The sequence below is a fragment of the Phocoena phocoena genome, chromosome 4 (genome assembly GCF_963924675.1).
Source record: "Phocoena phocoena chromosome 4, mPhoPho1.1, whole genome shotgun sequence".
Lineage (NCBI taxonomy): Eukaryota > Metazoa > Chordata > Mammalia > Artiodactyla > Phocoenidae > Phocoena > Phocoena phocoena.
This window is the reverse complement of record NC_089222.1, coordinates 80,891,220-80,917,974: the sequence shown is the minus strand read 5'-3', so window position 1 is coordinate 80,917,974 and position 26,755 is coordinate 80,891,220. Positions and strand designations below refer to the sequence as shown.

Here is a 26,755-nt window from a genome sequence, read left to right as displayed (position 1 = left end):
AGGAAGTGACACTCCCAGCGCGCCGGCCCGCCGCTGCCAGCTCCACACGGCCTGCGGTACCGCGGCCCTGGAGGAGAGCGCCGTGGATTTCAGGCTCCGCGCCCGCGCCGGGCTCCGCGCCCCGCGGGCTCCATGCGCGCTGCCCCGGGCCCAGGCTCTTCCCCACGCCCATGCGGCCCCCCAGCGCCGCGCCGCAACCACTGATCTAACCTCCCCCGGAGACCATCGCAGGCGCGGTGCCAAGCAGCGGGGAGGGGAAGACGGAGGGGCAACCTCTTTGGGACTAACTCATGAAGAACAAGGGTGCCAAGCAGAAGCTGAAACGAAAGGGAGCCGCCAGCGCCTTTGGCTGTGACCTGACGGAGTATCTGGAAAGCTCAGGACAGGATGGTAAAGTGCCTTCGCCTCCCTCCCCCCCCTCCACGCCCCACCCCGCTTCTTTTTGTTTGAGAGAGAGAGAGAGAGGGACTCTCGTAGGGCGTGTTGCCTTCAATTCCCAAGTTAATGTATTCCAGGCCTGAGCGCTCACTGTGCTTTTTTTTTTTTTTTTAAACATACATGATTCTTAAGGTGCGTAACGCTGCCACCCCGACGTGCAGAGGTTGTGTCAGCCCTTCCGTTTGTGTCACCCAAGCCATTAATGGGCGGTGCGCCGGTGCTGCTACACGTTTAACCGGCCACCTCTGGGGCTTGGGGGTGGGGGGCTTGAGAGGTCCTGTTCCCAAACTTTGGATGTCGGAGGGGAGGGAGGAGGCCTCGATCTGTGGTGTGGTGTTCAGTGGGATTCTCTGGGTACGTAATTATGACCGCCTTAGGTGTCCCTCCTGGGCTCTCCGATTTCATCCGCTCACATCTTTTTTTATTAATGTGCTGGAAGGCGGGGGGGGGGGGGGGGGGGGGGGGGTGCGGTGGATCCTGGCCGGGGGAGTGGTTGCACAAACATTTTCTGAATTTCTGAACTGATGCCAAATATATAGTAGCTCCCTCCCTCCCCTTCCCAACCCCTCAGACCCTCTACCTCCTCTTGGTTTTCAGATTAGCGTTTGGTGTGTCTGACAAGAAGAATGTTGTAAAAAGGTCAGAGGGCCTTGATTTTAAAATAGTTTAGGGTCTGTACATGAAAAGGAGAGCCTCTATGTTTTCAAGGTCGGATTGGGAAAAAAAAAGGGAATCCTCCAGGGTAGAGACAACTTATTAAACGTTTGTTGCGGGGAGGGGGGGGAGGGCGAAAGAAAACAATCTATAGTACAGTACCAGCATTTGAAGTGAGAAGTTTTTAATCAAAGGAAAGTTGAGGAAATTGAGCATTAAATGACTGCTTTTGTTAAGGTTGACTGGCCCTGCACTTACCCGTGACAAAAAGGCCTTGTCTTCAGAAATTTCAGTGAGGGAGAAAAAAGTCCACTATATGGGCCTTGTGTTTATACATAGATAGATACAACAAAGGGGGGAAACTGAAGGGCTAACTGCAGAATAACTCTGCCTCCAGGAAAATAATCTCAAAAACTATTTGATTAGCTCATATCAAATGTGCATCTCAAAAACAGAGCAGTGCTTTTGTTTCTATTTCATTTTTTTAAGGACTTAGCACCACCTAGTAATTTGCAGTGGTGTGATATTCCTGTGGTGTCCTTGAGTTCAGGGGCTGCCATGTCATTAGGACAGATGGCTTAGTATTTTACAGCTTAGGGGACCACAGGTTTCAAAACTGCCTCTTTTGAAACTGGGACACAACTGAGTCAATTCATGTAATCCTCTCCAACAATCTGGAGAGGTAGATTTGAAATAACATCCTTAGGTTGAGTTTTTCTGAGTGTGAGAGAACTCCAACTATGCATCTTAATCACTACCCTCAGAAGATCAGAATGAAATGGTTCTCCTCCACCTGTTTTTGCAGGGGGCCTTCAGGTTCATGTCCATGTTCACTTATGAATGCTGGTGGATACCACCTTTCACCAAGTGGGTGCTCTTCTGGGCCCTCACTCCAAAGCTGAGAGTTGCATGGAGGTGCTTATCAGTCCTGACTCATTCTTACAATGTCACAGATCCTAGGATGAGCAAGGAATCCTAGGGTTCTGTGAAGACTCCTCAAAGGCAGCTTTAAACGGTTCCTCTTTCACCTGATGTATATTTTGGGTTTTTATATATGTTTCGTTCAGGAAAAAAAAGAAAAGGGGCTACTCTTAAAAAAAAATTGAAACCAGTACCCCGTGCTCTTCCTGCCCTGGGGAGAAGGGAGGGAAGCCGGGAGAGGTAAAGTGACCGGCCTAAGGTCATACAGTCAATCATGAGGGACGCAGAGGGCTCTGGCCCACTAGCCTTCTCACCCCTCCCTGGCATCCTTATCTAGGCCAACATTCTTCTCTAATGATTTTTTTTTCCGTTAATTGAAAGCAGACAGCCCTGCCCCAGAATCAGCAAACTTTCAAGACTGACATACCTGAATAAAGTTCCTTTGAAACAGAAGGAAATTGACCCACTTAATGATCCATACACCATTATTGTGCCACGTAGGAATTAGGCAGGCATAATAAGCAGCTTATATAAATGAGAATAATTAGGATTTCTTTTTTCCCACATCTAAAACTAGTTAAGCAGTTGTCTCTTATTTTTCTTTTAGTGTAGCATCAATAAATAGAGTCAGTGCTAATGTTTTCTCTAAAACAATGTGTCCTCCTCTTGGACTTTCTGAAACATGTATTAGTTAATAGACAAGGCCTGGACTCTGCCCCCAGGGAGGAAAAACTGACCTGGGTAGTGCCCCTTTGCTCACCACCTTGGAAGTTCAGCCCAGAATCCTGAGGGTGACAAGTCAGCATGGTAACTAGGATCTAGAAGGCTGGGGAGGGCCTCACAAGACTGACATCCCAGTTACTCAGCTTTGGAGGTCAAGGATAAAATGAGGCAGAAAAGTGGATTCAGGTCTGGGAACACAAGGGCAGAAGGAAAGAACAGAGATGTGGGGAATCCAAGAGAGCCCGTGTGTTTGGGGAGGGAGGGAAATCTCTGAGCTGGGGTACAAGGCAAAGCTGGTGACAATTAGCTGTGCTCAGACCACCTGAACATGAGGAATTTATACCCCCGGACTGAGCACAGAGGAAAAATGTCATCCACTTCTGCCAATTGCTGTAACCCAGTCCTGCTACCTTCAACTGGACAAATCTAATGAGGCAGGGTGACAAATAGGTGTTTAACTTAGCGCAGACATTGCTCGGGGCCAGTGTTGTCCTTAATCTTTAGGAAGCTGATGAAAAGCAGAAACCTTTCCTTAGAAACACACACACACACACACACACACAAATCGTGTATACAGTTTCTTCAGGCAGCCACACAGATGCCACGTTCAGGCTCTGCTGTTGGTCGTCCCAAGCTGCACATAGGGTTGATACGAATGGCCAATTTCCCCCTTTGGCTTCTTTGGCCACTTTTCTGCAGGCTGGTGAGATCACCCAAGAATGGCATGAAGTTGCTCCTGGCCAAGTTAGCCAGTGTTTCTTTCCCTTCCCCTCCAGCATGGTGGCTGCTGCCCCAACCCCTAGCTCTCCCCTGGGAACCAGAGAACTTTCTCTTCCTGTCTGGAATAGAGGGAGAAGATCATCACTTCCTCACGGCTGATGCTGAAAATAGTACAGCTTTCTTTTTCTTCTTTTTGACCACTGAATACGAAGACCCTTGCTTGCAGCTGTGTGATGAAAACCACATCATTGTGTCACCTGCAGTTGGGAGGCTGTGGATGAAGCCCCGTGAGGCCAGAGTGCATCCAAGAGCATTTCCTACCTCTCCCCTCTGAATCAAGTGCTCTGGGTCTTCCCACAGTGCTTGAAAATGCTGGGGCCAGGAGTCAAGGGACCAGTAAGAGAGCATTACAGGAAAGCTATCTTCTGCCTCCGTGCTGCTCCCACTCTAAGGGCTGAGGACTTCCTCACCCTTCCCAACAGTCTCTGCCATTTGACTCACTCCCTGGTAAAAAGGGATAATTGTCCATGCAGTAGTTTGCCATGATGGTAGCACAATAGAATCACTTGGGGAGCATGAAAAGAAAGTTCATGTCCAGGCCCCCTCTCAGAACAATTAAATCAGAATCTCTTTGTGCCCAGGCATGGGTATGTTTTAAAAGCTTCCTAGAGGGCTTCCCTGGTGGCGCAGTGGTTGAGAGTCTGCCTGCCGATGCAGGGGACGCAGGTTCGTGCCCCGGTCTGGGAAGATCCCACATGCCGCGGAGCAGCTGGGCCCGTGAGCCATGGCCACTGAGCCTGCGTGTCCGGAGCCTGTGCTCCGCAACAGGAGAGGCCACAACAGTGAGAGGCCCGCATACCGCCAAAAAAAAAAAAAAAAAAAGCTTCCTAGATGATTCTGGAATGCAGGAAGAGTTGAGAACCACTGCTTATCGTGCAGGGGTTTACAGATCATTTTCTCCCTGAATAAGCAGCCTTGACTATTCAGAATGTACCCTCTGAATATTTGATAAGAACCTTATTCCTGAAGGTTTTTTTCTAGTTCTTATCAGGTTGAAAAGAAAAAATATATATGTATTTGAATCGAGGGATTACAAAAGGTTCATAACGAATAAACACCCATTACAAAATATAATTTTAAGCTTGATGAGAGTAAGATGGCCCCAGCATTTCAAAGAACAAGGATAAGGCAATGGGAACTTTGAGGCGTAGCTATTCTACATTTCTGAACCTAAGTCATTCTCTCACTTTGTTTATTCGCTTATTTAAGAAACCAGTATAAGGCGCTGTGGAGGTACCGTGGGAGAGAAAGAAACAGGCACTCCAGACTCAAGAAATTTACAGTCTAAGGGATGTGAACAAACTTTCAGAAACCAATGGCTCAATTAAGCTTTGAAGTTAGCTGTCATGACTGAAGGAGAAAATGCAAAAGCTTTTATCTTCAATTAAATAGACAAAAAATCCAAACATAAACAGGAGCAAAGTGTTAGCGAGGAAGGTGAATATTTTTCTGTTCACGAGAAGATTTAACATTGAATGGCAGGGGCATCCTCTTTGGGTTAGTGGTCTCCTTCCCAGCGTTTTCACACCTTTCCTAGCTAATTCTTCATCCTTTGGGTCTCAGCTGCTTCTGGAAACCTTCCCTGATCCTCCCAAGTCAGGTGCCCCCTGCTGGGGGCTCCCATTAAGAGTTCTGGAAGCCTACAGCCTGGGGTAGAATCCTAACTTTGCCTGTTCCAGCTGAGTGACCCTGGAGCAAGTTACTTACCCGCTCTGGGTCTCACTTTCCTCATTTGTGAATTGAGGATAAGAGGACTGGTGTGAAGAGAAATGAGTTACTATGGGCAAAGCACTTAGCAGAGGGTATGCATCAGGTAAGCTCTAAATGTAGCTGTTGTTATCATAACACCCTGGACTTGCCCTAGCATACCCACATACTATCCATGACTGAATGCATGAGGGCTCCGATGAAGCGAGTAAATGATATGGTCAGATGGGTTAATTAAGCACCAAGAGGGACAGGAAGCAGATTAGTTGTCCCGCTGAATGGAGAGTTCACGGAGGGATTTCCCAGAGCCTCTGGGGAGTGGACCATCAGTATACAGTGGTGGGAGAGCAAAATGTCAACCTGAAACTAAAGGGCCCTCAGAAAGATCTGAGAAAGGTACCCAGCCACTCCCGGACCTTCAGGGAACTGAAAGAGAAGTCAGGTCCTGGAGGTGGAGTTTGTGCAGACAGAACAGCCACCTCATGGGCTTGAGTTCAGAGGGGCATCCCCAGATCTGGGCTCCCACAGTGAAACAGGAAGAACTAAAAGAGGAGAATTAAGGCTTTTAAACCTGGAGCAAGCTGACTGATTGCATGAAGCCAAACTGTAACTGACTCTGCACGGTCTGGATATGATAAACAACCCACCCAGAGGATGGAAACAGCCATTCCGCCTACCCACATCCCTCCCTCCTGCCCAGTCTCCAGACCTCTGCCAGGAGCCCCTTGAGGACAGGCATAGCCTCGCCCTTCTTCCACCCCTACCACCCCCACTGGTAGCTGCCCAGATGCCTTCCAGCCGCTGGAGGCCCAGGCCTTGGGACTGCTAAGGTAGCCCCAGACCTGCCCTAGAGCCCAGTGGACCATCTGCTGGGGCAGAGGGAAACAAGTTGGAACTGGGAACACATTTTCCCATAGATGATGCTGTAAGTGGTGGATAAGCTCCCCAATGCCATTAGAGCTGTAGTTTTTGATACATTCTTTTTATTTCCCCCCTTAATCCATTAGGCATCCGTGGGCTAGCCTGGAAACCTTTTCCTGTGGGAGTGGGGATGAGGGGAGAACACATTCTAAATTCCGGAAGCTGACTGACCAAGGCAGTTCTGAAGCACTTGCTAGGGACCGATTGTTCCTGGGGGTCACCTCCCTGCAGAAAGTTTCCTGGGATTCCGTGGCAGAGGGTGGGAGAGGAGAACAGGGCTGAGAGGTCCAGGACTCAGTCTGGGGATAAGAAGTGCCCCCCAACTCCTCTTCCATTAGATTTTGGAACAAAGTAGTGATAGACCCTCTGGTTGGGACTACCCAGTGCTTATTTCCTCCAGAACAGGCTAGTCAGTGTGAGCTGCCGGACACCTCCCCCCCTCGCCCCCCCCCCCCAACCCGTACCTTCTGGGTCTCAGGTCTCCACTTTCCTTGGTCTGGTTCCTTCACCCCAATCTTGAGACCCAGGAACATGGCGCTACTAGCTCTTTCGATTTTCTATTTTGTTTTCTTTTTCACTCATTGCTTGCCCTGTATTGAAGCCAAAGTGGCATTTACCCACTTGTCACACTTCAGATTTAATTTTCTTTTTGCTTACAGGTGCATTCCCACCTGATTTTCTGTTTCTCTCTATGCCCCAACACAAATGTCACCCTTCAGTTTACTAGGTTTTGGTGTTCCTCCCTCAAAGGACTGTCCTTGAGTCCTGATTGAGGTGGAGTCACAGCCTGATGGAACTTTAGGTGTCTAGATAGCAGCCCCCCACCGTCCGGCTAATCTTCCCTTCCCCCCAGTATGCAATTTTAGGTAAGCCTTAAAATAAGGGACCCCTGAGAAAGCATGATGACTTCAAATCAGAAGAGACACATACTGGTGCTAGATTTTTTAAGAGCAGCTTTTGATAGAGAAAGCTGAGAACATTAGGCTGCTAAAGGAAGGGGGAGGAAGGGGGGGGCGTGTACTGGAAGGAGAGAAGGGACCCAGAAATGAAAGCTGAGCTCCAAACCACACCTGCTTGTTATTTTTAATTGTAGAGTTACAGTCTGCATTCATTGCTTACTATGTGCCAGTCACTTTATACGTACAAAGTAATATTTTCGAAATCTGTAAGAATTGGGCATTTTTACCCTTTTTACAGAGGAGAAAACTGAGATCCAAGAGGTTAAATCACTTGCCAAGATTGTAGAGATAAGAGAGGCAAGATTTAAATCCAGATCTAGTGTGACTCCCAAAGCCAAGCCTGTCTTAGGCACAAACACAATCTCCCAAAATAGCATATTTCATAATTTGACATTTATGTTACAGTTTTGTCAAAAGAAAAAAAGAACTAACCTGCAAAATGTAGCCTTTTCTCCCTTGCCTTGTTCTTCCCCCAGCCTAGATGGAGAATAGTAATAATAACAGCTAACGTTTGCATAGCACTTCACCCTCTGTCAGGAGCTTTTCACACACACGTACTCTAACCCCACCTACTAACTTTCAAGTCCCCTACCTTTTCCTCCCAGGCCCCTCCCTGCCTACTGCAGCCACAATCCTCCTTCCCTCCTGGAACAGCACTTGCCTTAGAGTCAGAGGCACCCAGTTTGATCCTCATTCTACCTGATATTCTGTTTTCTCACTGGCTTTGTGTTTGCAAGTGGACGCTGAGCTTGGCTAAAGGCGGGTGGCCTTGGGCAGCTCATGCAGATTGGGTAGCTCGCTGGCCTCCCTGAGGCTAACACACAGCAGATGATTGATGGACCCTGTTTCCTCCTCAGGAAGCCAGAGTTAGAGCCCTTCTAGGAAGCTCAGGACCTGGGACATTGCTGATATGCTGGAACAGCAGGAATCCAAGATTGTTCAAGGTTCCCCACAAGGGCGCATAGCTACTTCCAGTTAGAAATGGACCCAGGCTTTGCACAGGGTGCCCCAGAAACACTGACTATCCCTAGTGCCTCACCAGTCACTCCTTGGTATGAATCACATTCTTGGCGGGGCCCCAGAACCAACTGAGTTTCTGGGATCGAGTCTCAGGCACTCCTTGTTCTAGTTCAAGCCTGGTTCATGCATACCATGCCCTGGTGCCATGCCCATGGCCTGATGCTGACCCAGTATGCCTCTGGGGGGCCCCTCGCCGCCACCCCCCAGAGGGAGAGGGGTGAATGTCACCCTCCCCAAAAGCACCTTATACCAGCTCTTGCTGTTACAGACAGCAGAAAACAGTCTGACATAAAAAGTAGGAGGCTGGCAAACTAAATAAATCGATAGCCTTCGTGAATTGAGCTAATTTGTGTAATTATGCATATTTCTTTCCCTGGCTCTTTTCATGGTTTTATTCAGAAACCGTCTTGTATGGGGCTTTCAATTCAATGCAACAAATATTTAATGGGACTCCAATATGCTGGACACTCTGGGGTTTACAAAGATGCTCTCAAGTTGCTCTCAGCCTAGTGGGTTGCGTAAGACAGGAAAATAACCAAAAGAGTACCAAGAATGAAATGAGGGTCCTACAGAAGGTGCAAGCGGGAGATGCTAACATTCAAGGCAACCGAGTGAAAGAGAACTATGAGTGGATTGTTTGTAAGGGGGGAATAAATCAATAAAACAATAAACATCATCTGACCCATGAGGAATGACGGAGATAACGGGGAGATAGAGTGGTTGGTTTCTTCAGACAGGAAACCACATGGTTTTGCCTGATGCTTGTAATTGGTCACACCCTCCTGAGCCCTGGGGGAGAAGATGCTTAAACTGTGGGAAAGGTAGTTGACAGTGACTTGTAATGGCCAGGCTTGGAGTGGGGGGACCTCCAAGCCTGCAACCCTTTTGGTTGCACCCTTGGCCGGGGTGACAGAAGCTGTCTTCAGTGGCAGGAGAGTGATCCTACTGTCGGGAGAAGGCACTGTAGCTGATCACAAGTGTGGCAGTTGGTCTGGCTGTGTCTGCGCCTGGCCCAAGAGCAGGGGAACGGGAGATTCTGTTAAAACATAAAACTTTTAAAATGATGTCAACTGACCACCCTAAGTATGTTTCTTGATTAAATCTACATGTGTAGCCTCAATCTCTCCCCACTGCATGTGGAAAGTTCTCTTTTGCCCCCCCCCATTTTATTTTATTGTTATTTTTAATTTTATTTACTTTTGGCTGTACCACACAGCTTGCGGGATCTCAATTCCCCAACCAGGGATTGAACCTGGGCCATGGCAGTGAAAGCTCGGAATCCGAACCACTAGGCCACCAGGGATCTTCCCCCTCCCCCATTTTATATATGAAAACCAACTCAGAAAGATTAAGCAACTTGCCTAACATCACCCAGCTAGGAACTGGGAGAACCAGAAGTCAAACCATGTCTGTCCGACATTAAATTCCGCTTTCCTAGCTTTGTCTCCTCTGGACCCAAACAGCTGCAGTCATGCCGGCAGTAAATCAGGGTCTGATATGCCGAGCTGCATTTACCCATGCATTGCCAAGGTGATAAGTTCAGCAGGATTTAGTTCAACTTTAATAAAACTGCCGGCAATGGAGTTCCCATCCCCAGTTTTTCAAAGTCAAACGTTGAGGTTCCAAATGGCAGGATTCTAAACAGAGAGCATGCCCTGTTACCATAAGTAGCCCCTTCCACCACTGCTTTCCCATCTGTTTCCTGCATGTTGAGTATTATTGGGAAACAATGATGTCAACTCTTCCATATAAATCTACACCTCCCTATTGCCCCTCCCCTACAATGCATATTTGTGTTCTTCTTTCTGGCTTTTGTCTTGCTGTTCTGTTCTTTAAGGACTCACGCTTTTTGGCGTCAGTTGTTGGCTTTCTTTTTAATATGTTTTAGCTATTTAAGCTTCATTGTGGCCTTCAAAGTGCACATGCTTCTCAGGTCCGTATTTGGAAAATCCTTTGTTTGGCTAATAGCTAGAGTATGGGCCTGGTGTTAGTGGAGAGAAGCCATTTTGCTTTCTGGAAAAGCAAAGCTGGATGCAGGGCTCTGAATCCGGCTCAGAGCTGAGGGCACAAACCCCACTCGAGGGCTCTCAGGGGCTGCATTATAGCTGTTGGACCCTGGACACAGAGCCTGCAGCTGAAGGTCAGGAAAATATATCCATCCAGTAACCTGTTTTCCCTTACCCAAGCCTGACTCTCCAATGAGACTTGGTTTCCTCAGTTCCCCTTTTTTTACTGCTCCTAAAGTCAACTTGGTTTCAGAAAGGAAAGGGGGGAGGCTGTTCTGGGGGCAGGTGGGAGGGGAGTGTATGAGTTCTGAATTATGGGTCCAAGAGTTCTGGGCCTCTCTTTTTAAGGCTCTGGCAATGATACTCAAACTTTACTGGGCATCAGGATGACTAAAAATGGAGTGTTTACTTTTAAAATTTCATTTCATTTAAAATTTAATTTCAGAATTTGAGAAATATTGGTTAAATTTTAGTACACTTTAAGGAGTATTAGAAATACTCCTTAAGTTCCCATTTGGACTCCTTGAAACAAAATGGACATCTAATAAAAGTTTCAAATGGGCATTTGCATAGGTCCAGTAGTATCTGGGTCTGTGGAGAACACACGATCCCACAGAATGAGTTCTACAGTTTTTAGGGCTGCAAGCTGTAAAGTGCCATTGCAGGTCAGTATTTGAGGTCAGTCCCTCAGAGATTCTGCTCTTGGAGGTCTGAGATGGGGCCTAGGGATCTACATTTTGAAGATGAGCTCTGGGCGCTTGTGATATCTTTGGCCTACTGATCTCACTTTGACTAGCTTGTAAAAAGAAGCAGCTAAGTGAAACCACATGATTTTTTTTTCGTTATAGTTTTTATATTGCCCCAAATTTCAACAGTGAACATGTATTTTTACTACTTAAATTGAGGGGAAAAAATCTTTCAAAATTATTATGGGAATGTGGTATCTTGATTCATTGAATTTTTCATAAAGCCCTTTTGTTCCCCTCCTTATTTAAAAACATAATCTTCATAAAGCCTGTTAGTTTGGTATCCTGCCTTAATAGATGCAGTTTAGTGAAATCAATTAACCTCTCTGAGAAGCAGTGCCTGTGGCAAAGTGGCTAGTATGTGGCTTTTATGCTGATAGTCTGCCTTGGTTCAAATCTCAGCTCTACCCCATGCTAGCTGTGTGACCATGGACAAGCTACCAAACCTCTCTGTGCCTCAGTTTCCTCATCTATAAAGTGAGGATTGTGAGAATAATAGTGCCTATCACACGGGGTCATTATGAGGATTAAATAAACTAGCGCACTGCCTGGAATTTAGTTAACCTTCCATAAGTGTTAACTGTGGTTCTTATTTCCTTGGTGATTAGAAATCTTATCCTGTTTCAGCCTCATTACTCAGAATGTGGTTCCTGAGTAATGCTACAGACAAGGAAGTTGAGAAGGAGATGAGAACAAATATTCCAAGTCTCCCATATATCCCTAGGGGTTTCCTTCTTTCTGTTTTTTTCTTTAATTCTCTTATATACACATAATTATTTATTTTCTTTGGTTGAATGCATAAAAATGCTGGTTTTAAGATTCATATCTGTTGATACGGATTTCTGGGGTGGGAATGTGGTAAACTTTCTAAATTGTACATTTCTGTAGTAATCAGAAAAAGAAAACAATTTAAAAGCAAAACTGGAAAGAAATAAAATGAGGGTTATGGGTTCTGGCGAAAGGCTATAATCATAGTGACCGCCATCCAACCTTCTACTTTCCATCTGTATTTCAGGAGAGTTATAAATCTGGAAAATGAGTCTGTTTCTGTCATTGATGGAACAGTGGAAAGCCAGGGTTTAGGCTGGCCTGTATGACATTTCACATGTGCCTGTTTCTTTGCTCCACAATTGCATTTTGACAGTTGACTGAATGAGGTGTATCTGGCTCAATTTTAGGCCGTATGAACAGCATCTTAGGCTGTAGAGGGTGTGGATCAAGGGATCCACCCTGCGCTCTTCACAGGTTGAATCAGATAGGGAGTCTGTGTTCATTTCTCAGTGCTCCATTTGAAGCTGGAAGCTTATACACAGGAGTATATTGAGAAGGTGATCAGGATGGTGAAGTTTAGACCTTTATTACGTCTCATCTCCAACGACTGTCATGGTTTCCTAAATTGTCTCCTTCCTTGAGTAGAAAGAAAATGAGCTCCTTGAAGACTGACCTTTCTCTGTTCACCTGTGTGTTAGGTGTCTACGGGGCTGGTTCCCTTCTGGAGGTTCTCAGGAAGAATCTTTGCTCCCTCTGGCCCGTCCTCATATGGCCTTCTGTCTGATCTCCTGCCTCTCTCTTATAAAGACCTTGTGACTACATGAGATAATTCAAAATAATCTCCTCATCTCAAGATCCTTAGTTTGATCACATCTGCAAAATCCCCTTTAGCTATATGAGGCAACATTTACAGATGCCAGGAATAAGGACCTGGACATTTTTGAGGCACCATTACTCAACCTACCACTGTCTTGTTTCCCCCACAGCATATGGTTGGCTCCATAGATATTAATAATGTGAATGAAGGGAATAGGGTGGTGATTGTGAGAGTGGAGGAACAGATGGACATCAGCATTTACTAAGCAGTTTCCATGCACCAGGCACGGGGTCAGCTGGGACACAGGGACGAGCAGGCATTATCTGTCCCTGTAGGGGCTCACAATCCCATGCAGGGGATGGACACATCCTCTGCTGAGCCTCACACAAACCACAGGAGGAAGTGGATATCATCAGTTCTGACTCAGAGGAGCTAGATCTTCTACAATGAGTGGAATCTAAGTAGTCTCTGCCTGAAGGGGCGATATTGCAGACAGAGGGAACAATATAAGCAGAGGTGTCGAGGTGTAAAACAGTATGGCAGGATCAACATTCTGGAGAGAAGAACAAAGGGAACAAGGTTGAAGCCTGAGCCACCTACCTTCCTGGATGAGGTTTATAGTAAGTTCCAGACTGAGAAAGGAAGAAGAATCTCGAGCCACATTCAAAGCGTGTGTCCTTTTTGCTGTTTCTATTGTTGCTGTTGAGAAAAAATTGGACCCTAGTCTAGGAATAAACTTCCTTCAGGGGGAGGAAAAGTGAGGTGCCCCAAGCAGCTGTAACTCAGGCTTTCAGAGTTCTTTTCATCTATTTATTTTCCATCATAGGAAATTTCATTTCTCTCTGTCTTACGGATAATAACCAGAGTGATGTTTAACATTTCAAATCCACGTTTTATTTGAGGTGAAAATTTTTGTAACATTCGTTCCCACCTGCCTCCCGCTCACATTTCTACTCCATCCCATCTCTTTTTCCCTCCAGCTTCCTCTTCATCCTGTCATCCCCCAATTTAAGAAACCACAGAGCAGATATCAGACCTATTGTTCTTGCCAGTTCTACTCCCAGGTGCCCTTTTGAGCTTGGCCCCGTGTGCTCCCATTCCACTCTGCGCTGACTGTCCCCACCTCAGAGCGGTCTTCCCTCCCCACCGGCCTAGGTCCCATCTCGGAGGAGACCTCAGGGTCCCTTGGAGGTGGGACTCCCTGTCTTGTGCCCGCCTTGCCCTTGCCAAATTCCAGAACTCCAAGAACTAAAAATACTTCAGTTTTTGCTTCTCCTGCTGGCAGGCACTCAAACTGATGGTGTCCCTCGTGACTGAATAGCAGAGGCCCAGAAGGGAGTGAGGCTGGCAGCATGGTCAGCCGCTGCCTGAGGGGGCAACAGGGGCTTGTGTTCACTGCGGACAACGGGCATCTCTCTTCCCCCTTCACTGGGGTAACTCCTCTAGCGGTGCTCTGCCATCCCTTGGCTCCTGAGTAGGAATGGCAGGGGTCATAAAAAAATGCAGGATGCGATTTTAATGAGCAATAAATACCTGCTACAGGTGTGAGCCATCCTCTACTCTTGTAAAATTATAAAAGTAATTGTTAAAAAGAAATCCAAACGATACAGAGATTTATAAAGTACAAAGTCCCTTCTCACATCCTTGCAGTCCCATTTGCCGGTTCACAGTCTGGGCTGGATTCATTGAGACCAGTTCTGTCACGAGAACTTTCCCACTGAGGGAAATATGCTCTATCTACACTATCCAGTATGGCAGCCACTGCCGCATCTGGCTGTTAGCACTTGAATGTGGCTAGTGCTACCGAGGAACTGAACTTTAACTTTTAATTTAAATTTATGTAGCAACATGTGGCTCACGACTACTGCATCAGACAACACAGAGACCTTTCTCTGTGTATGTAGCAAAAAATACACATATTGAATGATTGTCTGTTTTTTTCCCCCACAAAGTTAAAGTTACCACATACGTATGTTCTGAAATATGCTGTTTTAAATAACAATAGATCTTGGAGAAGGATCCATTTTTGTAAGTATAGTTCGATCTCACTCTTTAATTACTGCCTGAGATTCTGCTGAATGGATGGTTTTTTAAGTTAATTTTTAAAAAAAAATCAGGTATTGCATTCCTGTGGTTCAAATTGTAAAAGAATTTAAAAGGTCTAGCAAAAAATCTCTCTCCTATTCCTGTCCTCATCCTACCTGTTCCTCACCTGGGAAGGAACTAGTGTTAATTTTGTTGGAAATCTTTCATAGATATTCTGTGCATGTACAAGCAAATACATATATACTTTTAATAAAATACCATAATTTATTTTTTTATTTTTTTATTGTAGTTGATTTACATTATTGTGTTGATTACTGCTGTACAGCAAAGTGATTCAGTTATACATATATATATACATTCATTTTTTATGTGTGTGTGTATATATATATTCTTTTTTTAAATAAATTTATTTATTTTTGGCTGCATTGGGTCTTCGTTGCTGCATGCAGGCTTTCTCTAGTTGTAGCAAGCGAGGGCTACTCCTCGTTATGGTGCGCAGGCTTCTCATTGCAGCGGCTTCTCTTGTTGCAGAGCATGGGCTTTAGGCGTGCAGGCTCAGTAGTTGTGGCGCACAGGCTTTGTTGCTCCACGGCATGTGGGATCTTCCCGGACCAGGGCTTGAACCCGGTGCAGGCGGATTCTTAACCACTGCACCACCAGGGAGGTCCCTATACATTCTTTTTTTAATATTCTTTTCCATTATGGTTTATCATAGGATATTGAATATAGTTCCCTGTGCTATACAAGAGGACCTTGTTGCTTATCCATTCTATATATAAAAGGTTACATCTGCTCACCCCAACCTCCCATTCCATCCCTCCCTCAATCCCCTCCCCCTTGGCGACCACCAGTCTGTTCTCTGCATCTGTCTGTTTCTGTTTCATAGACAGGTTCATTTGTGTCATATTTGGGATTCCACATATATGTGATATCATTAAAATACCATAGTTTCGGGCTTCCCTGGTGGCGCAGTGGTTGAGAATCTGCCTGCCAATGCAGGGGACACGGGTTCGAGCCCTGGTCTGGGAAGATCCCACATGCCGCGGAGCAACTAGGCCCGTGAGCCACAACTACTGAGCCTGCGCATCTGGAGCCTGTGCTCCTCAACAAGAGAGGCCGCGACAGTGAGAGGCCCGCGCACCGCGATGAAGAGTGGCCCCCACTCGCCGCAATTGGAGAAAGCCCTCGCACAGAAACGAAGACCCAACACAGCCAAAAATAAATAAATAAATTAAAAAAAAAAAAAATACCATAGTTTCTTTAACCATTTCTTTATATAGAAATCTTCCTCTTTTTTACAAGTTCCTATAAAGCTTCTCTTATTGTCTAAATACTGTTCAATTGATTTAGCATTAATTGAGTGTGTTGTATGGGCCATGCATCATTTTCGTTGACAACTTCTATTATCTGTTACTTATTGAATAGTAATACTGCTTCCCTTTGCTTATGATGAGGGTAGAATTTCCTAGCTCACTTACTTCTTATTATACCTTAAACTTATTTTCCAGTCTTCCTGAGGGATGTTGGTTAGTCAGCCCATATGCTGTCTGCGTGGAGTCCAGGCCCCGGGTTAAGGCTGAGGCTGGGAGCAGGGACCAGTAAGAAGCTATTTGCTGGCATATCCATGGCATCTTGATCACAGTGCTCTGGTCATCTGAGCCAACCTGGCCCAGACCATAGAGACCCAGGAAGAGCAGCAAAAGCAGGTGAAATGGAGGTGGCAGCCTAAACAGGAAAAGTATCCTAAAGTTGATCATACATATATTTTGCAGAAACTAAAGCCAGAGTGTATCTTAAAGTAGGATTGAAATTAGTTACGATCGTAGATTCTTACAGTGGCCAAAAGGAGAATGTCTTGATGAGAGCTTGTCACCAACATCACTCACTAAACCCTTCAATGGCTTCCCAATGCCCTCGAGACAAACATCAACTCCATAAATACCAACAAGGTTTACCAGCCCATCACACTCAGACACCTGCATCCTCTGTGGCCTCAATGGACACCACCTCCCAACCTGAGCAGGTCCCCTGGCCACGTTGTACTTCTCGTGGTTCCTCGAAAGTGCCGTGCTCCCCTCGCCTCCCCGTGTTTGTACATGCTCCACCCTCCGTGTAGAACACTCTCCCTGTCTCTCTTCTTAGCTCCACCACCTCAGTCTTGCCAACTCCAACCCATCTTCTGGGTCTCTGCTTGGATGTCTCATCCTCCAGGATGCCTTCCCTGATCCCTCTGAGGAGGGGTTAGGGGCCCTTTCTGTGTGCTCCCATTGTACCCTGTATTGAATGTACCACTCTCACCCCCACCCTGTTCTTGCCTCATTCTAGACTCTAGCTGACCCTGGACCAACTCTGTGAGATCAGGAACCATGTCCCCTGGTTTATCAGTTTACCACTGGCGCCTAGCATAACGCTCACAGATATGTGTTGAATGTACTGATACATTACTTTAAGATACACTTTAAAGTAAGATCCTACTTTAAGATACACTCTGGTTTTAGTTTCTGCAAAATATATGTATGATCAACTTTAGGATACTTTTCCTGTTTAGGCTGCCACCTCCATTTCACCTGCTTTTGCTGCTCTTCCTGGGTCTCTATGGTCTGGGCCAGGATGGACCCAGGGAAGGGCAATGCTGTCTTGGGTGTGTGTGGTGGTGGGGTGGGGATGGAGGGTGTGTTCTGCATGAGTATTTTGCACATGTGTGTGCATCTGTCATGTGTCTGTGTTTCAATGGGGAGACTGTGGAGGTGGAGGAGAAGCTGGGTGAGCTCTGGTGAAACACTGGTGGAGCTTAGGGAGTCTTCATTTGGCAAATGCTCATCACCTGGTTTTGGGCAAGTCATGCCACTCTCTGAATCTCAGTTTCTTCACCTAAAAGACAGGAATGAGAATTTGATGAGATAATATATGGAAGAGGGCTTTTAAAATGGAAAATAAATACTGTACTGATGCTACACTTTAGACACTAGTGCTCAGAAAGGGCTGAATGGCCCCAAAGGCTGTACTTACTGATACGCTGTGAATCTGATGCCTCCTTGTAGATATCACTCACTGCCATACTGGAAGGAAATCAGGAGAGCTGTTTCCCTTATGTGACCCTCCCACACAGCCTTGTGCCTCCCCCAGCCCTTCCAGCTTCAACCATCTGCTCCGAGCAGAGGATCTTCAGGGTCTTGAAATAGGTCATGCAGGTGCACAGCTGGGGCTCCAGTGGCACCCCGTTCACTCAGTACCAGGATCCTCCTGTACCGAGGCAAACACAGAGATAAGTGAACCGGAAGCTAAATCATCATGTTCGAGCTGAAAGAATCTTAGGAAGTCTATCTATCCAAACCGCTCATTTAACACATGGAGAACCTGGGGCCCTGGAGAGTACAGTTGCTTGCCCGAAAAGATGCAGCTGGTCCAGTGAGGTTTTCTGGCTGCTCATTGGTGTTGGCCAGAAGTCATGGGTCAGCGTGTTTCTCAGAACCAACCAGCATCAGGGATCCCTGAGACAGGAGAAGAGGCTCAGATGATGACGCCTTTAGGAGAGAAAGAGGATTCATAAGACTACCTCACAGCTTGAGGAAAATATCCTTTATTATATAGCTGATTAAAAGGATGACATATATTTACTGGCACAGAAAAATTTCCAACGATATTTAAGTAAACGAGTTTACAAAACAACACCTAAAGTATACGTAATTCCATTTTGGTAACAATACATGTAAGAAAAATTCTGGAGGGATATGCTCAAAACGTTAACAATGGCTTTCTTTGGATGGATCCTTTTCTCTTTCTTCTGTATACTTTGCTGTGTTGCTACAGTCTAAATTTTTTTTTAAATGATGAACATGTATGTTTATACTTTGAAAAAACAATAAGGTATTTTCATTTTTGTAAAAGCATACATATTCTCTAAATTTCAACTTTCTTTACTCTGATTTTGTGTTCATCAGACACCTTTTGTCATCTGTAGCTTGCTCTCCTATGCAAGAGGCTCCATCTATATACAGCCTAGACCCAATTGTGAATTCCTATAAAACATGATGACATTGCCATTTGACTTTACAAAGTCATCCCCTCAGAACTTGGTTGCAGAGGACAGATCACTCTCAGATGAACCTGCCAAATTCAGGCTCTGATTCTGCCAAGAAGACAAAGACCTTCCTACCTGTGATGACTCCATGGAGGTCCATGCACATACCTCTCGAGTCCCTCCCTAAACATCAGCTGGACCTACAGTCCTCATGGCCACTGTTTGGGGTTCAGGGTAAAGCAGTCTTGGAAACCTTTGGCATCGCATCCCTGAAGCCCCAACGTAGGGAGAGAGCTTTGGTTTGAGGTTGTGCAAAAGCATGGCTGGCTGGCTGGCTCCTCTGGCCACTAGCTGACACTCACAAGAGACTTGCATGATACCAACAGAGTGTGAGATACATTTTTGGGGGGTTTGTAAAAGTGAGGTCCAAGCTACTAGAAGGACAGAGAACCTGCCAAGACTGCAGGGGACTGAGGGTTGGGGAGTAACAAACCCTTAGATGGCACCTTACAGAGTGCTTGCACCAAATCATCTCTTTGCGCTTCACAGTCCTGTGAGTTAGATGAAGCAGGTCATCATTACACCTGCTGCATAACGAGGACACTGCTGTTCCCAAAAGACACAAAACTAATCATGCCAAATCTGTGGCCTTTACTTACTGCTCACTAGGTTACAAGATTTATGTACATCGTGTTCATGTTTAAAGCTCTGGATTGGGAATCAGAAGACCTAGGTATTTGCCATGTGACCTTGTGGGATTCCCTTCATCTTTCTGAACCTTAGCTTCCTCATCTGTAAAATGGGGTTAATAATACCTGTCTAGCTTGCCTTATGGGATGGGGATCTGACAAGACAATGGACATGAAAATAGTGTGCTTTGAAAATAGTGAATTGCTAAAGGATTATAAAGTATGACTAATTTCCCAGTGTGGTACTGAGGGATATGTGTTTGAGTAACTTTTGCTAAAGAGAACTGTTATTTTAGGACTGGATAAACTTAATACAGTCCACAACAATCCAATAACCCCCAGCCAGCTCCCTAGGAACCCAAACCTTCTATTTTCACACCCCCTGTCCCGCTTCGGGTAGATTCTCTGCTTTGAAGGTAAGTAATCAGGTTTCCAGGAAAAGAGAGGCATCCCTGACCAGCTGCTTCTTCTCTCCAAATCCCCTGGGTTGGAGTGGGCTTGAGTTAGGGGCTCTTCCTGAAATAGTTGCTTGGGGGACCATACTTTAATCCTAAGAGACTGAGCTTGCCTGCTTATTTTGAGGGCTATTTAAGTACAAATAACTTTAAATCTGTGCTATGGAATTGGGAGATTAGAATTCACATATATACACTATTGATACCATGTATAAAATAGATAACTAATGAGAACCTACCGTATAGCACAGGGAACTCTACTCAGTGCTCTGTGGTGACCTAAATGGGAAGTAAATCCAAAAAAGAGAGGATATATGTATATGTATAGCTGATTCACCTTGCTGTACTGTAGAAACTAACACAACATTGTAAGCGACTATACTCCAGTAAAAATTAATTATTTTTTTAAAAATCTGTGCTATGCTTTATAGCAGGGGCCACTAGAGAGGCCTGAAGGGAGGGCTCTGGGGTCCCCCCACCTTGCTTAAGCCAGAACACTCTGCTTTCTTCAGCGCTCTTTGTTTTATGCTTCAGGGTGAAATTTATCTGAACAAAGCACTTCATGCTTAGAAGAAAAGTCTGAAAACCACTACTACTTAAATCTGCAAATCAGCAAAACTTTTTTGTCTCATGGTCACCCACCCAGCCAACTGTTTATCTCCCATGGCCCCTCCTGACCTCACTAATACCTCCTCTCTGAGATCTGCTGCCCTTAGGTTTGCCCTGGAACCTTTCCTCTGGGCAGTCCAGGTGTTGTGCTGTGTCTTGTTTTGTTTGGAGATAAGACATTTCACAGAGCCTGCAGAATAGACATGCAAAGTCAGTTCTGGGGGTGAGGGAGGGGGGAGACTGCCCTGATATGTAACACGCTGTTTTGTGTTTTACATGATGTGAGAAGGTTCCATTTTCAATGGAGACAGTAAAGAAATGAAGCAGAGCTGAAGGGCTGGCCTTAATGCCACTTCTCTAAATTTCTATGAATAGTTCCTGGCCTTTTCGCCATTGTGGATGTAAATGTGTCTATGTGAACACTGGCAACAAAGAATAATTTCTGGCACTGCAGATGCATCCCAATGAATGTTTAATGAAAGAGAAGAAAAGAGAGGAAAAAAGAAAGGAAGGGGGATAGGAAGGAAGAATGGAATTGGAAGTTGGTACAGAAAAGGAACTTTAGAATTTTTGAAGCAGCCAACCTAGGTTGAAGTCCTGCCTTTGCTAATGATGTTTTGTGTGACGTGGGGTTAAGTACTCCATGTGACATTCATGGAGTAACATATATATGCTTTATGAGGATAAAAATATTTGTTTTATAGACCTCACAGGGATGTTGTGAGGATCGGCTGAAACTGTGAATAGGAAGGGGACTTTCAGATTTCAGTTAAGAGGCCATTGTTGTTCCCCAGCTGAAGACCGTCATCATTTTTTTTTTTTTCACTGTTCTTTGAACAGATGGTTTCAAGGATTAGGGTCTTTCCCTCTTTCATTTTTTTTTTTTTTTTTTTTTTTGCGGTACGCGGGCCTCTCACTGTTGTGGCCTCTCCCGTTGCGGAGCACAGGCTCCGGATGCGCAGGCTCAGTGGCCATGGCTCACGGGCCCAGCCGCTCCGCGGCATGTGGGATCCTCCCGGACCGGGGCACGAACCCGTGTCCCCTGCATTGGCAGGCGGACTCTCAACCACTGCGCCGCCAGGGAAGCCCTCCCTCTTTCATTTTAATTTTGGAGCTTTGAAACTAAACCCAGCTGTGTCTACAGTTTTTCAAATGCTAGGTCTCAACGGTTTTTCACCAGGTAGAATTTAAAACTGATATAAACGACCTCCATTGGAACTCTTGAATAATAACTATTGTGATAAGAATAATTTACAGATAACACTATTGACAGAGGGGTTATACTCTAATCTTTTAAAAAAATCATCTAATAATTTGAATTTTGCTTTGAATGTAACTTTTCCACTCTGCAAATGCAAGTATGCTTGGTTTTTCATGAACTTCACTCACATTATTTAGAAAAATGAGGTATTTTTCTTATTGATCAACTAATTTAATTTAGTTTCACAGAGCCTAAAGAAATGACACTGTCCTTGTTTCTTGCTTAACGTAGCAAATTTCCAAATGATATAGATTATTTACATATTTTATTTAGACTTCCTAAGACAGCTAGGACTTTTTTACACTTGTGTACTCTTAATTGAATGCTGTGGAATCAGTCTCTCATTTATGATTTATTTTGAGTTAAACATTCAAATCTCTGTCTAAAAATTTAAAAACTAAGCTCAGCTAGTTTTGTGGAATGTAGTAATAATTCAATGAGCAAATATTTCTGGGAAAAAAAAATTGAGAAGTAATGAAAACAAGCTAAACTACATTCCAGTATTGGATGGACATCCATCTCTTGGTCCAACAACATGCCCATTTTTGTTTTGTTTTGTTTTTTTTACGTACAGGTCACATTGCTCCCAAAAAAATGCCTTTCAAAATAAGCGATGCTGCTGATCTAGTCTATCTTGGGATTCACTGTTAAAAAATTCTTCACTTCTGCTGCCTTCTTTTGGGCAATACCAAACAAACATTAACAACTGTGGAGCAGATGTTCTAACTGAAGAAGATTCCAAAGCTGGGCTCAGACATATCCCCAACCAGAACAAGACACCAACCACAGAGATTAATCTTCTGGTATGGGTGTTATGAGATAAAAGCACCTTCTGGATTTCATCACATATTTTTATAAAACAGTCTAGAGGGTTTTTGTTTGTTTGTGTGTTTTAGGACAAGGTAAAAAAGTTCTTCCATTTTGTGAGCCCAAGTGTCATATAAATGCTTATGTTTGGTGTTTGGATTTTAGGCAAAGCAAACAGAAGTGCTTTCTGTTCCGCTGTTATAATTTTTAAATAAGATGATTTCTCTACTGCATTTTTCTTTTTTGATGGAAGATATTAAGAAATCACTGTACCTTGTAGCATAAGACTTTTTAATATGCTAAATTTCACTGCATTCCATGAGTTGCAGGATATCAAACAAGACAGTTCCCACTTTCCATCTAGGTACCCATACAAAGTCATATGCAACCCAAACATCGTGCTCCCTATTTCTTCATTTAACCAATGAGTGTTTGTAGAAATCCTACCATTGTCCTAGTGCTGAAACATCCTATCTCCTGGCTCTAGTTAGCCTTTAACTGTGAAAGTTTGAAAAGAACCATAATTGGTTCTTCCTGCCCACTCTAAGCTATTCCAGTGAATGGAAATAGAGTGATAAAGTTGGGGAGGCTGGAGGGTGATGATGTAGGGGAGATTAGAGTGTTGTTAGGGGAAGACAGTGAATCCACGAAGGTCCAGATTCTAGCCCTCAACTGAGTGGGTCCTCCCACCTCATTAGGTGGGGGCGAGGGGGAGTGAGAAATAATCCACACATGTTGAGAACAGCAAGAGAGGTGAGATCCGCAAGGGATCTCCCCTGGTAGGGGAAGAATCAAGGGAGGGGAATTGGAATCACCCAAGACATCATTAAGCCCAAACAGAGAGCTTTCTGTGTATGGTTTGGTAAATTCCGTGTTCACCACCCAGGGAATCCTAGATTTCAATCCCAGAACAAGAGCTTTGCCTTCTACCTAACATAGTTTCAACATAATTTCAGCTCCATCAGTTGTTTTCATACAGTATCTAGTGTTAGATTATTTGCAGGATACTTCAGTTTTCTTCATTCTACCAGATCCTCACACAAAACCAAAGGAAACCTGCTTTTATTAATTAGTGTATATTTTCACTGCTGCATAAGGATCTCAGGAACACACAGCATGTAGATATGAGGCTTTCTTGGTTTTCTCCCATTTCCCTCCCTGTGTAAAAGGAATGGGCTCCAAATAAGGGAGCCCATTTTGTTAAACCTTTGTTTAAGCATTTCTCAATCCGTAATCATCTGCTTGAGCTGAGATACAAAATACTGCTATCAACAGTCTTGGACTAAACAGGAACGTGTCGAGTTCATTTTGCACATCTAATCTCCATGATTAGAAAATATTCTCCTGATACATACATTTATTATAAAAGAACTTTTCGTGGTGCCGTTTTCAAGGTGCCAAACGTTACCGTTTACTCCCTTATCTCCTTTCCTAAGTAATTATGTTTATGAATGTATTCTTTCCTTTGCCATTAAGAGTTGTATTCCGATCTTGTTCCCTTCCACCCATGAATAAGCATGTCCTTGCCAATCAGGAATCAGCTGCGATCGCATCATTTCCTTTTTGTGTATTCTTATACTCAGATATTTGCCCCTCCTCTGGCCCATTGCAGGCATGTCCTTCCCTTTCATTAATGTATTGGATGCATAAAAATTGCCCATCCCCAAACCCTACCACACTGTTGGTGGGAATGTAAGTTGATGCAGCCACTATGGAAAACAGTGTGGAGTTCCTCAGAAAACTAAAAATAAGAGTTACCATATGATTCAGCAACCCCACTCCTGGGCATATACCTGGACAAAACCATAATTCAAAAAGATACATGCACCCCTATGCTCACAGCAGCACTATTCACAATAGGCAAAACATGGAAACAACCGAAATGACCATTAACAGATGAATGGATAAATGAGATATGGTATACATAGACAGTGGAATACTCAGCCATAAAAAGAACGAAATAATGCAATTTGCAGCAACATGGATGCAACTAGAGATCATCATCCAGAAAGAGAAAGACAAATACCATATGATATCATTTATATGTGGAATCTAAAATATGGCACAAATGAATCTATCTATTGGTTTGGCCAAAAAGTTCATTCGGGTTTTTCTGTAAGATGTCATGGAAAAACCCGAACTTTTTGGCCAACCCAGTACAAAACAGAAACAGACTCACAGACATAGAGAACAGACTTGTGGTTGCCAAGGGGGAGGGGATGGGGACGGGAAGGACTGGGAGTTTGGGATTAGCAGATGTAAACTATTCTATATAGGATGGATAAACAACAAGGTCTAGCACAGGGAACTATATTCAATATCCTGTGATAAACCACAATGGAAAAGAATATGAAAAAAGGAACGTCAATATGTGTCACTCTGCTGTACAGCAGAGATTGGCTGAGCATTGTAAATCAACTACGTTTCAATAAAAAAAATTTTTTTAAATTACGCATCCCCTTTAACTCCCACATACCCTTTAAATTGTGGAAAATCTTTCAGTTAATGGGAAAATTGCTCAAGTACCTCTTTTCTTCTTTCACCCAGGACTGCTGACTTCCTTTATATATATATATTTATATACACACACACACACACACACATATGAATGAAATTGCTACTGAATATATATTTATATCTTTAAGAATATATATATCCATAAAACATACATTATATATGTAAAGTTTTTGAAATAAATAGCTCAATATTTTAATTAATGATACATGCTTATCCCCATTGTACAGAAATTAGAAAATACATGTTTTAGAAAGAAAAGAGTACTTGGGTTAATCCTACCACAGAAAGATATAATTTATTTCCAGGATTTTTTTTTCTATGTATATTTTCCACATAATTGTGATTACATCGCATATATCTAATGTTGGGTCTTACTTTTCTCCCTTAGCATTACAACCTAAGTCTTTATTCTAGTCATCAAACTGTACTTTTAACATTATTTTAAGGCTCTGTAATATTTTATCATGTAAATGTACCAGTTTATTTACTCCTCCCCATGATTGGACATTTAGATTATATATTTTTTAATATTATAAAGAAGGCGACAGTGACTATTTCGAGGCATATGGCTCTTTGTTTATGTTATAATATTTCTTTGGAAGAGATTCCTAGAAGTATAATTACTGGATTAAAAGGTGTATAATTAGGACTTTTTTGGTTGGGAGCGAAGGAACTCAAACTACTAAGAAAAAAAAGGGGCTGGTGGTTATTGATTCATATATGTAAACCTGAGCAAAAGCAAGGGTAGGGGCTGGGGGGCTGGCTTCAGGAAGCTGGAGGCTGAGGCTGGAATTGTAGCTTTCTGATTTTTTCTTTGCTTCTGGAATGGCATAATAGCATTTAGCTTACAGAGATAAGTGAAAACAGATATAATGCAATTCAAGTTCCTAACCCACAGTGACAACCCTGCATCATCTTACATCTTTTTTTTAGAGCCAAGATTTTATCAACTTGCCTTGCGTGGTGGTTTAGCTTTCACCCATCACTCCTCCTGGCACCTTTTCTCCGTTTGGCCGGCTGTGTTCCTTGGACGTCTCCCGCGTGCCAGCCAGCTCTTGCACCTCACACCCCCATCTCTGTTTCCACTCGGACTGCCCTGCCCAACCATCTCCCACCCCAGCCTCCCACCCCAGGGCTGGGAGGCCAACGTGGAAAACAAAGCAATCTCTGATGGAGAACCGGCTGGTTTGGGAAGGAGAGGCCAAGCAGAGGAGGTGCGCGGGGCGCTCTTTTTCGGCAGAGCCCCTCACTTCACTCCACTTCCCTCTTTGCCTGCTCCTCTGTCGTTCGCTTGCTGACCTGGGTTTAGGTCAGACCCGCGCCGGGCTCCGTGTCAGGGATGGGACAGGGGACAGGGGCACCGGCCCAGCCCGGCGCAGGCTGCGGGGTCCTGCGACACCCCCTCCCCTTCCTCTTGCCACTCCCTTCCCCTCCTCCAATCCGCATCCCCAGCCCTGCCCCCCACCCCCGCCAGCTGGGGAGACGGAAACTCCTCCCAAGGCCCTTGGGACCCGGGGGCGCACAGCCGCGCTCTGTCCCTTCAGGCGGCCTCTTCAGCTTTCCTAACGTCAAGGCCAGGTTCCCTCGGATCCCTCTCAAAAGAAACAATGACGCCGGCTTCTGCTCCCTGCGCCTCGGCTTCCTCTCCCGCCACTCCGCCCACGGGTTTCTGATCCTCTTTAGGCGTCCGGAGCCCGACCCCCTGCGGCTTCGGGGAAAGCCCTGCGCCCCCGCGCGCCTCCCGCCGCTTCCCGAAACCCCTCGGACCACACTGAGTCACTCGGCGCCCGGCGGACTCCTGGGCGCAGCCCGGCCACTAGCTCCCGCCGCCTTCCCGGGAGCCGGGGTCCCCGGCCACCGGAGGCCCCGGCTCCGACCCGGCAACTC

General features: G+C 44.9%; 1 protein-coding gene across 1 annotated transcript in view; it reads left to right on the top strand.

Annotated features, from left to right (window-relative positions):
* Nucleotides 1-290: 290 nt before the first annotated feature.
* ARHGAP31 (Rho GTPase activating protein 31) overlaps nt 291-26,755 on the top strand; it is a 109,241-nt gene continuing 82,776 nt past the window's right edge. The window contains exon 1 of the mRNA XM_065876489.1: nt 291-390. Within this exon, the coding sequence (XP_065732561.1) occupies nt 291-390 (100 nt within the window). The remainder of the gene's footprint in view (nt 391-26,755) is intronic.